The 12,344-nt window shown below is 39.6% G+C and overlaps 1 protein-coding gene across 1 annotated transcript in view; it reads left to right on the top strand.

Annotated features, from left to right (window-relative positions):
- The window catches only part of adamtsl5.S (ADAMTS like 5 S homeolog), a 45,400-nt gene extending 33,056 nt beyond the window's left edge, over nucleotides 1-12,344 (top strand). Inside the window, exons 10-13 of the mRNA XM_018255352.2 lie at nucleotides 1,692-1,848; nucleotides 4,594-4,689; nucleotides 10,076-10,147; nucleotides 11,190-12,344. Of these exons, the coding sequence (XP_018110841.1) occupies nucleotides 1,692-1,848; nucleotides 4,594-4,689; nucleotides 10,076-10,147; nucleotides 11,190-11,524 (660 nt within the window). The 3' untranslated portion in view covers nucleotides 11,525-12,344. The remainder of the gene's footprint in view (nucleotides 1-1,691; nucleotides 1,849-4,593; nucleotides 4,690-10,075; nucleotides 10,148-11,189) is intronic.

Here is a 12,344-nt window from a genome sequence, read left to right as displayed (position 1 = left end):
ACAGATTTATTTAGTATCTATTACAGTTTAGCTGATATTTATAATGGTAACAGTTTCCATTTAATTACTCGATTATTGCTTTACAACAGTACCAGTAATAAGCTGATCCGAAAAATAAAATGTACTGTTAATTACTCATATTATGTAAACTGAAGTTTTCCTACGGGTCAGTTGATGCAATCTATTGGCTGTTGTTGTATCTTTAACAAACAAAGAATGGAAACAACTCCTCGGTGAAATTCATTATAAATCTAAAATGCAGTAAAACTTACAGTGCAAAGAGGTCTAACAATCTAGCTAAAATAGAGACAAATTAGCTATACTTACAATCTGCCTGTACATTCTGGCACTAATGTCGGGCTAGGCCAGCCGGGCACAGAAGGCAACCCGGCCGACCACTTCGGCCCCCGCCGCAGCAGTGCGCAACCAAGTACGCGCGTGCGTAACCGTGCGCAATTGCGCGCAACCGAGGACGCACGTGCGTAATTGCGCGCAACCGAGGACACGCGCGCGCAATTGCGCGCAACCGAGTCCGAGTGAGGTCGTGCGCAAAGCACTTGGTGAATCACCGCCATTGACTTCAGAGAACGCACCCACTTTTCACCGAGGTAACAATTGCCGGACTAGGGGTAGGCTGCTTGTGAGGTACTTGCCTGGCGCCCCCAAGCTTTGCGCCTCAGGCACGTGCCTCTTCTGCCTACCCCTAGTTCCAGTCCTGCCTGGCACTGTTATAAATGAAAGACAGCCAGACCATTTGGCAAAATATATTTTTGGGTGCCAAAAACATGACTTGTTTTGCATGCATGTGTTAAAATTTCACATCAGCTAGGACCCTTCTGCCTGGGCCCACCACATTTTTGCTCCAATTTCTGTCTGCTCCACTTTTGTTAATTTTCCCATGAGGTGATTTCTTTCCCCCCCCCACTGCTTTTATAAGGACTGATACTTTTAGTGGAGAATATGCCAGTTGTCTTTCTTTCCCTCTCTTGCCTTGCTGTTTTCACTTTTTCAGAAAGCTTTGTATACTGTTTCAGTAAAGGATGTTTACAAGCAATTCAGGCAAAGGCTAAAAAATCCCAACTGTCCTGTTTTTAGAGGGACAGTCCCACTTTTGACAGCTCAACCCACAGTCCCTCATTTGTACTGGAAAGTCATGTTTTTCTCTGCACTGAACAGGCAGAAAAAGAAACAACGTTTCTAACTTAATTGGCTTTTGGCAGAGAGCCCAGAATAGCCACAGCTGCATATCAGATACTTTAGTAACAACATCAAGCTAAGCAAATAAGTAATTGTAACAATTTCTTGATAAGGAAATAAGTAATTGTAACAATATAAGATAAGAGGTCCCTTGAGAAATGTAGATTCACAGCTTAAAGGGCAATTCACCTTCATTAGCAAAACTGTAATAACTGAAAAAAAACAACACAGAAATATGTTCAACTTTCATAACCTGCCAAATTTTGTAAAAGGAACATGGTAATTAGGGGGTTTGACCACAAAAAATGGGCGTGGTCAAAACACATTTCGCTGCACTACGCGCTGAAACGTTTGTCCCTCTTTTTATTTCCAAAATGTTGGGAGCTATGTGAATGAAATATTGCAAAACTACCAGAAGCCCCTGGGTGTATTTGCTTCTTATCAATAACCAGTTGATCAATAGCCTGATCCTTGGCTGATTCCTTCGCTCCTAGGTGCTCTTTACCGAGCAGAATTTGGGAATTGAATATGAATATTGGCTTCCCAAGGATTATGATATACAGCACCAAAGAGACCGCAGTTCTCTGCAAGACTATGAAGAGGTATCTCCTACCCATCCTTCTACTACGCAGTCAACAGCAAAGACCACTGGTAAGCCCTGGGTATGTGGGAAATCAAATTACTCATACATTTTCAGAATGGCATAAAGGTGGAAAACTAGATTTTTGGCAAAAAAAAAATTATCACTATGGTTATTTTGTTTTGCTCAATGTGGACTTTTATTCGTGAAGTCATAATTTAAAGGGGTGGTTTTGCTTCAAAAAGACTACTGCTGTGTAGCCATGGGGGCAGCCATTCAATGCTAAAAAAAAGGAGAAACGATACATAGAGGATAACAGATGTGGAATACAATGGGATTCTACATACCGTAACTTTTATCTTATCTACTGTGTAACCTGTGCCTTTTTTTGCCTTGTTTATATAAACTATAGAAATGTTTCTGAAGCAAACATCAGTTTTACCAGTGCAGGGAACAGTACATCATATTTTAATTAATTTAAAATAATTTCATGTTTTGGTATTGCTGTTCCTTTAAAGGACCAGTAACAGCAAAAAAAGAAAATTTGTTAGTATGCTACAAAAAAAAGATGCCAACATATATTAAACTTTAAAGTTGCTAATTCTTTATTAAGAAATAACTTACCGAAACTCCGCCTGCATGCCTCTTCCGAAACGGCGACAGGGCAACGATCCATCGTGCGGCGCTCGATTTCTCCTATAAGGAAGGCAGGGAGGAGAAATGGAGCGCCGCACGATGGATCGCCTTTTCTGAAGAGGAGCACAAGCGGAGTTTCGGTAAGTTATTATCGGTAAGCGACTTTAAAGATTAATATGTGTTGGTGTCTTTTTTTGTAGCATACTAACAAATTTTTTAAACATTTTTTTACATTTTTTTTTTGCTGTTACTGGTCCTTTAAGCAGTTTAGCTACATTTGCAGTCAAATTGAAAGTGGCAACACTTTACAACATGTGAAGGTATACGCCTTACTTTTCTATGGGACTGTAGTTAAAATGGAAGGCCCTTATATTAAATGGATAATGTAGAAAAATTGAGGCCATTAGTTGAGGTAGTGGGAATTACATAAATCAAGGATGTCCAACCTCAGTGCCTACAAATGATTTGGTTTTCCTTTACATACCTTACACTTGTTAGCTATAACACAATAGAATACAATGTAACACAATATAATACACAATATAGTAATACACTTACAAAATGAATTTCTTTCTGTTTACTTAGGAATACAGATACAGAATACAGATTAATACCCACTGGCTCTAGGGATTTGGAACAATATTTAAATACATGATGAATGTAGCTAACAAAGGCCTAAAGCTGGACACACACTGTAGCAAAACACAAGCAGTTCCCTAATTCAGCTCATGCTTGGGGCCACTCATCTGTCTGAAACTGTGCCACCACTCTTCCTAGTGATCTGGGTGAATGGACCATGTGTGTGGCCAGATTCCATTAATCTTATCTCCCAATGGTATCCCTAAATTGGACTCATGTGTTGTCAATGGAAAGCAGCTAACATCAACCCATTTATGTAAATAGGGGTATTAAGCTCTTGGCTCCTGCATTTGCTGGTCGAGAATTCCCAAACAGGCATGTTTTAATGGTAGTTTTACAGCAGCTAGGAGCCATGCTAAAACATTCCAGCTTTCAAAGAGTCTGTAATGCCCTGCTTTGCAAGACCTCTTGATATGCGCCTGTCTCCTTTCAGCTTCAATGTGTACACAAATGTTCTGTTTGAGATTAAAATGGAAGGGTTATTTCATAATTCTTTCAATTAGCATAAGAAAATCTTAGCAAGAGGGTACTATGAAGTTATTTTAAGCACCTGCTCTTCAACTGTAAATGGCATAAATAGATGTGTTCTCCTCTTGCCAGGTTCAAGGCAAAAGCCAGGCACACAGGCTTACCCTTTTTTTGACTCTAGAAAGCAGGCTTACTCTCTGTCTCGCTCTCTCCCCCCTCTCAGACTGTAGCACACAGGCTTACCCTCTCTCTCTCCCTCTCTCTCTCTCTCTCTCTCTCTCTCTCTCTCTCTCTCTCTCTCTCCCTTTCTATCTCTCAGACTGTTAGCACAAAGGCTTACCCCCTCTCTCTCTCCCTCTCTATCTCTCAGACTCTAGCACACAGACTAACCCTCTCTCCCTTTCTCCCTCTCTATCTCTCAGACTCTAGCACACAGGCTTAAGGTGGCCATACATGGGCAGAGATTTTACTTCCAAACAACCTATTCCAGAATGTTCCGATAATAACGATAACCTATCGGATGATTGATGGTGTACGAACGATCGTCGGACGAACGATCGTCTCGACATCGTCGTTCACAAAATTGATCGGCTGAGTTTAAAAATTTTAGTCGTTCAGGGGTAAAATCCCTCTTTGCGCATGTCAGGATTGTAGTACAAGCAACAAAAATATACGGAACAACAACAGTATGCCTGTGTATGGCCAACCTTTACCCTCTCTCCCTCTCTATCTCTCTGACTCTAGCACACAGGTTAACCCCTCTCTCTCTCTCTCTCTCTCTCTCTCTCTCTCTCTCTCTCAGAATATAGCACACAGGCTTACCTTCTCTCTCAGATTCTAGGACACAGGCTCACCCCCTCTCTTACTCTACAGATCAAGACAAATTAACATTTAGATGTGTTTATATTGTCCTAGCCTCAGACAGTTGTGTCTGCACAGTTGTTGTACCTCTAAAGCTCTCAGATCATGGAAAGCCTCAAATTAACTAATTCTGGGCATCGTATATACACTGTTGTATGTGATCAGCAGATGGTAGCATATAAGCTCCATTGGTTGTTGTTTTGTCTTAACAGCACCAAGAATAACATATCCCATCCAGCAGCAGCCCCAGGCACGTCTCCAAAGAGAGAATACTGAGTCGAACCAAGTCAAGGAATCTAAAGAGAACAGTAAGTGCAATAAGCTTTTACTTGTCCTTGGGAAGTACATGAGTGTTGCATTGCCACATCCTTTGCTCAACTCAAATATTGTGAAATGAAGTAAATAACAAAATACAGAAGCATATGAAGTCCAGCTTCTTCCAGATGAAGATAGATAGTTTTGATCAAAGTCTAATAATGTGTTTTTCACTGGTTTAAAGGGACAGTATACACATCTTGTTCAGCATGATTTTTGGCACAAGGCCTATTCATTGCACTCATGCTGAACAAGGGGGTGTATTGCCCCTTTAACAATATATTGTAATTCTGTAGTCAGTCCTTAATAGAGATGGATACAGGAAAACAGGATTTTGCTTGGAATTCGTCAAAATGCTTAGTTTTAAGCAAAATACATAAATACATTTTTCAAAAATAAGTTTTGAATGATGAATTATGTGATTGAATTACTTCTAAGGTGATGGTGTATTTTAATTAGTAGGCTGGCCAGGCACATTTTTAAGGTTAACTTGATTTAAATAAATGTAATTATAGAAAGCTCTGCATTATTTTTTTCTTTTAGTTGAAATACACCAGAAAGTCATGCGACTTTAAAGTACTGGACAACTCAGTGACATTTTATTATGTGATTGGATTTTGTCAGATTTGAACATGCAAATTAGAGTGTCAATTTAGTTTGGCTGAATCTATTAACCATATATTTAGTGAATTTCTCATTTTAAAACAGACACATCATTGGCATATCTAGCAGGCTTATGTAAAAGTAGAATAGGTTATGGTGAGAAATTTGCTCCTTGTCTAGTATCTTATAGCAACCAGGATAGTAGACTTAGAGCCAGTTATCTACAAGTCATTTACAAGAACTTGGCACTCAGCATGTTTTTGTCTTACCAGCTAGATTATGCTGATTTGTTTAAGATAAAGATATCTTTTTAAAAGCACATATGATATATCTAGGTCCACTTCCACCAATCCCAGCACTGGAATATCATTTCTGGTAACATTTTACTTCTAGATATGGTTCAAACTTTCTATGTAATGGGGTATAGTGTGCCACACCTGAAATACATGTCTTGCCTGATGATTACAGTTGTTACTTTGTATTGACAATATTGTTTTATTAAGTGTCAGGCAGTTTCCTTTGTCACTTATAATACATATAAAACTAAGCATTTGCTGTAGAGCAGTGTATGCATCACACATTTTTTATAACATCATCCGCCGATGATGTCACAATGACGTTACAAAAGGGGCGAGCAGACGCAAGACTATAAAACCGGAAGTCGGAAGCCAGCATTTGAAGGTGGCGGGGAGAGCAGAAGAACAGCTCAACCCGCACCCGCCAGCCACCCGCGAGGAGTGTAAACCCGCGGTTATCGGGTCGGCCCGCACATCACTATCTCGTATGCTTATACTGCAGGAGTGGTGTCGGACTCTTTAACTGTTCTAAATTGATACATTTAGTTGATACATTTGTTATCGTTAGCCCTGCTGAGCAGAATCCCGGAGTTTCATTATAGACAGCTGTCAAAATTGATATAATAGTTGCTAATATCCCATAGATGCTGCTTAGAAATGTATCAACTAAATGTAGCAAATTGTAACAGTTCAGAATCTGCACCTGGATCACTGAGCTGATAGACGGAAACACTAGAGACAGGAACATTAAACTTTAAACTTAACTTTTGGGAAAATGGTAAAAAAATAAATGATGGAAAGCAATTGCAAAAAACTCTTTGTTTCTGGCAAACAAAATGAAAACAACTGAACTGAAAAACTTATTTGGAACGTGAACAACCCCTTTATTATGCCCGTGCCTTAACGGCACGTTAAAACATTGTAACCCTTCATCTCTTGTTTCTATTTGCCATTCTAACTCCTGCTGCCTAACTGCCATCAGTGATGATCTCCATTCAATTTATGATTTTGTAGTCTTTATTCATATGCCATTGGCAAGACCAGACAACCAGAGTGTGCGGTGAGTGATAGCAGTAACATAAAGTTCTGTGCCCTCTGTGCATATTGATAGGGTTGCCGATCTTTAAATATCCTTATACCTCAGTTTAGAAGAGTATAAAAACCTTGCAGAAGTGTATAAAATAGATCAGCCTACAGCAATCTTGATTGTATATGTTCATGGAACTTATAAAATCAAATGGTTTCTGACCTGTGGAATAGAAGTGAGTCCATTGTGACATCAAGCACCTCCTTATGCTATTCTTTGTATGTGTTTTTTGTGTTTTAGAAATGTTTGAAAGCCAGTTTTAATATATGTATACATGTATTTATTAGCAAGATTTATAGTTTATAGTGGGTTTCTGCAGTGATCATGTGCATTACTCCACCCTACTTTCCTTAAGTGAACTCCAGCAACCAAACACACTCTGGGATGGGCTTTCCTGAACATGCAGCATGTTCCTTTCTGCTTTCAGTGTCTGTGTGAGTAATGGCACAACTATTTATAACACCGTAAACTCGGCTGAGACAGTGTTGATAATAGTTTTGCAGGTGAGGATGTGTGTGGCATGGCAGGGGGCCAGTGGAGCATCAGGGAGAAGCTACTGCCAATTAAACACACAACTGCCAGACTGGCTGGCTCTTAAACCTGCATCTCATCAGCATTTGCTGTACTACAGCTGCCTGCAATGACAGATTTTGGAAGCTGTAGTTCAGCAACAGTTCAGATGGAAGATCACTGAGAGAATCCAGGTCCTTTACAGCCTCTCTTGTGTTGGCCTCCATCATTCTCCATAAAACCTTCTTGCATGGCTGCTTAAAAATATTACCTTTCATCTGTTAGAAGGATATCATTTCAGGAGTGGCAAAGCGAAGACGCAGAAAATTATCAGAAAAAAAAAAAGGTCAGGATGTCAGTTCTTTGGCAAAAACACCCTGGCTCCAAGCCAAGTACAAGACTTCCAGAGCAGGGAGCTGTGGCATATTCCCAGCAGTTTGGAATGGGGAGTTTGCACATGGGACCTGTTTATTTTTTCAGGGGATAGTGTAGCAGATTAAAATGTGTGCTCACTCAGCATGTGAAAACAAATTCAGTGGGAAGACTGTTGCAGACAGACGGTGCACATGCAGTTACATTGGATTTAATGGCATTATTTTAACAAAATTCTCCCTGTCCCTCCAATCTGTTGTACCACATTGTCTGTACAAATTCACCCAATTAAGCTTTGCCCCTTGTCGCTGCACATTGATGCCTGTCTGTTTACTTTGAGCAGAAAAATGGCGATTTCTTACTAAGCATGTCTGTTGGGCCAGGTTTCAATGGTATAAACACTGATTTAGCGAAGGAAAACGTTGTTTTTTGGTTCCCCTTGGCTCACACTAGATTCTCATCCACTAGTTTTAAACATCGGCAACATCAGTTAAAAGGGACAGGTCACTTTTTCTGCTGAATAATGAACACAGTGATTTTTTTCATGGGGTACACCCAGGCATGCTCAGTGTAGTTCTTTGAATCTCTTCAATGTTTGTACAAATGGTTTTGCTAAATCTAGGCCTAGGGGAATAGTAAAGTTCAACTGCCACTAGATCACAGAGGAAGGGCCAAAGGGTTTCATAACATGGAGAAGATGCCGGGCAGGGGCACAGCAGCTGCAAGTTACGAGGGGTGGCAAAAAGGTGCTTTTAGTACCTTTAAGAGTTAAAATTCAGATTTTTAATTTCAACTCTGTTATTGCAGAGATCGCAATTGCGTTCTCCGCACTAGTAACGCACCCCCTCCTAGGCCCGCTCCAGTGCTCGAAATGACAAGTGCCTGATATGAGTGAGGGGCTGAATCAGAAAGGCCACCTCAGGGCGGCAAGGATACCCGATGCACCTTTGATGCCAGGGTTGAACTGCATAGACTGTATCATAAATAGCACTTTTACAGCACCATTTATTTTACTTCTTATCAACAAGATTATTATAACTCTAACCAACCACATAGATTTTTGCAGACCGGTAAAATCAGATTGTTAGGTGCAACTATTGCACCTAATTTTACATTCTGCTAATAGCGGCTTTTATAATGAAAAAAAACACACAGTACTTTTGCTTTACTTCATTATAGAGGAAAAAAGAAGGAGATCAGGTATTAATAGGGGAACATATACATTACTACTGTTTGTGTCCCCCCACTGAAGGGGCAGATGATATATTGATAAAGTTTCAGGGGGCCTAAAATAATTTTGCTTTAGGGCCCAGTAATGTCTAGTTACACTAGGGTTGCCACCTTTCCCCCCGTTGAACACCGAGGAGAGGTGGGCTGTGACACAGTGGGGGGGAGGCAATGACATAGCAGGGCCATGATGTTGCGGACGTGACTGTGATGTCGGTGATTGGCTGATAACAGGGCAGCCAGTTTTGATCTGAACAGCGCTTCAAACAACCAGCCTGTCCGGCTCAAAACCGGACAGGTGGGAACCCTAAGTTACACTGATGACGTTCAAGGAGAACTGCAGCAACACCCGAAACTATTGGTAGCAGCTTCTCTGTCACCACCCCAAAATAATTGGTGCTAAGTGCATTTTCTAAAGAAAATAATATGCTTTCCCACATCTGTAAATCGGAAAATTCCAGGCAAGGCAGTTACATGTTTCCCTCTGGGGTGCCATTTTTAATTTCTTATATTTGATTGACTGTTACTTACAGATGCATTACATTTTATTTGGGTTGTGTTTCCCACTTAGTTGTCTAAACTAAGGACGATGCAAAAGTATATATGAAGAAAGTCCTCCCCTGAGTGATATAGCTATTTACTTCAGTTTTTTTTCTGAGATAAATGAAGTATTCTGGCTGCCTGCTTTTCAGCAGTTGAGTATCACTGTGGGGCTGGCTAGATTAAATTCCCAAAGAGAGTATACAATCAAACTCCTCTGGCATAGTGCACCCTTAAATTACCCTTTAAAACACAGTTCTTCTTCATTAGTTTAGCTAACACAATAAGTTCCAGCTATGATGTGAAATCATTGTTCTGTGCATTGATATTTGCAGTTTTGATTATTATTATCATAAGAAGCTGCTTCAGTTTAGAGACATTTATTTGCCTTGTTTCCATCACTACATTATATAGTGGAAAATGGGTTCCAGCCCATACGTTAAGAATGTCTGGTCCTTGTGTTAAATATGCACAGTAAATATGTGATGTATTCACTGCTATACCTTTCTAGGCTTGTTCTCTAGTGGCCCCACAAACACTTCCATAAAAAGAGAACCCTAATCCACCCCAAAGGTTGGGCTGAACTGTTAGGAGATGTTCTTCTCTCCCCACAGAGATGTGTTTTTTCTTTTGTTTTATATCTTGGTAATAGTCTATACCTGTATGGCTCCTGTTGGTTTAGTGTTATTTAGTTTTCCCTAATAAGAAAACGATATGGTTTATTTCATCTTTTTTTAATTTCAGGTAAATGTGGAAAGTGCAACAAAGTAAAAGGACGGCAAAATAAAGTGAAGCAATATTGCCAGAAGGACTTTGGTAATTATACTTTTTTTTTTTTTTAAACTGAAAATTTTATTAAGCAGTTTCTTATATGCAACACCATATACATGAGTGTATATATTATAAGAATAGGATGAATGGGAAGGGGAGGAAAAGAAAAAGAAGGGGGGAGGGGGCAAAATAAAGAGTCTGTAAATTTACATTAGCAGAAAAACACAAGCATTTTGGCTGCAAATCCTGTTTTCAAAAAAGTGAATCCGTAAGTAAATGTGTCCATCATACATCTATGGTGAGGGCAACTTTATGGTTTCATCCCTCTTTCCTTGGAGGCATGCCAACGGGTTGAGAGTCCCCTTCTATTCGGATTTAGAAGTGTAGAGCCAATAGTAGTTGTGGATCATGTTCATGGGCCAGCCAGGGTAGCCAAATTGCGTCCAAAGCTTCCATGTCTTCTTTAAGCAGATGTGTAAGTTTTTAGTAATTACACTTTTTTTTAAAAAAAAAAATCAGTGGAAGAATAAGACCTTAGGAGCCATTTATAAATTGTTTGCACTTGTACCTGCTTTCCTTCCTCCCGCAGGTCTCTGCACTCCTTTTCAAAGTACGAAGAACTAAATGAATACAGTGCTGCCCACTTTCAGCATCACTGTATTTATTAGAGACAGCCATGACTTGCAAATTGTGTTGTGGGGTGGATGCCACTTTATGTTTGCCACCTGCCTTTACTGCTCTTGCAATTCTGCCCCAGATCTTAGTAAATGACCCTTCATATCTTGAATACATATTTGTATTTTGGACTTTAGGGCTGCAAGAGAAGTGCAGAGCCCCAGCAGTCCAGGTTCGTCAGTAAACCTTACGTTCCCTAATGTGGCTGAGCAGATTTCCTGATTCCAATAGTTGGATCACACAAAACTAGCAAGGAAAAAAAATCAACCAATTCAATTTGATGTTCATATTGCTAAATATCTAACATAATACCTTTTAAAAGAAACAATTACATGTTGCAAATAGCACATTATTGGCATGAACTTGTTTAAATCTATTTCATTGTTTTTTTTTATATATTTTCATTTCCAAGTTTTCAGAGGAAGAGTTTTTAGCAAAAAGACAGTTGGGAAGGAAACATGCTACGACATGCAAGTGATGATGACCTACAAAAACAACTTTCCCATTTTGAGACGAGAATACATTTGGGTTCCGAACACTTGTGACTGCCCTAACATGTTGGAGAAAAGGGAGTATATTATAATGGCACGGAGACATGTCAACTATGAGCACACATTAAACAGGATTTTGCTCGAGACCCACAGCTTTGTACGTCCCTACAGTCCAAAGGAAGACAAGATGCTCCGAGACCTTCACAAAGAATGTGTCAAATATGGAATCCAAATAAGGACAAAACAGAATCATTAACTTTTTAGAACCAAGGAAAACTTTGAATTTTTCTGTGGTTCAGTATTTACGGATGGCTTTGTACAGTGTATTTAATATTGTATTGCACAGTATATAAAGATATATAAATTGTGTAGTTTGAGAAACTGTACACTAATTAAGGGGTGCAGAGGTCTGAAGCAGAAGATGTGGATGGATGAGCTGCTTGACTGCTGCTATGTGAGAAGACCTTCACAATTCATCACAACTTTTTGCCGTAGTCTGCTGGTGTCTCCCATTAATGAATGTAGAATGGGCCAACATAGAAGTGACGTTGGCTGCACCCGCCTGTAAATTGTTATGGTGTCATCCTGGACCACATGAATGGATCAGTTGAGCTTGGCCATATTGTTCATGATCCATTCATATTGCCACAACTCAGATGTGTGGATCACCTGGTCACTATCTATGACTGATTTCATTATTTTAAATTAGAGGAACTCTCTTAATCTGTAACAGAGTGTTGAAGAGAGTAAGCAGTTACTATTGTGTAGCCTGTATATGCACCTGTTACTGACCACAATGGGAACCAGGACCTGGCTGCCATGTTTTCCAGCTGACTTCTTTTAGCTGCAATCATAGATTTTTAGGAGCACTATTTGTATATACAAAAAAAACATACCAATTACAAGATATGTATGTCAGTGTTAGGCTACACACACACGGTGCATGTACATACAGCTGTAATATCAGTTGATTCAATTCTAAATCTTTGTAAAGACACATAAAGTTATACCACTTACCATTTTATACCACATACAATGCACTTGCAATGTATTTGCCAATAAAAAATGATGCTTTC

The sequence above is a fragment of the Xenopus laevis genome, chromosome 3S (genome assembly GCF_017654675.1).
Source record: "Xenopus laevis strain J_2021 chromosome 3S, Xenopus_laevis_v10.1, whole genome shotgun sequence".
Classification (NCBI taxonomy): Eukaryota; Metazoa; Chordata; class Amphibia; order Anura; family Pipidae; genus Xenopus; species Xenopus laevis.
Note: the sequence above shows the minus strand (reverse complement) of the source record. Positions and strands in the feature narration are given on the sequence as shown.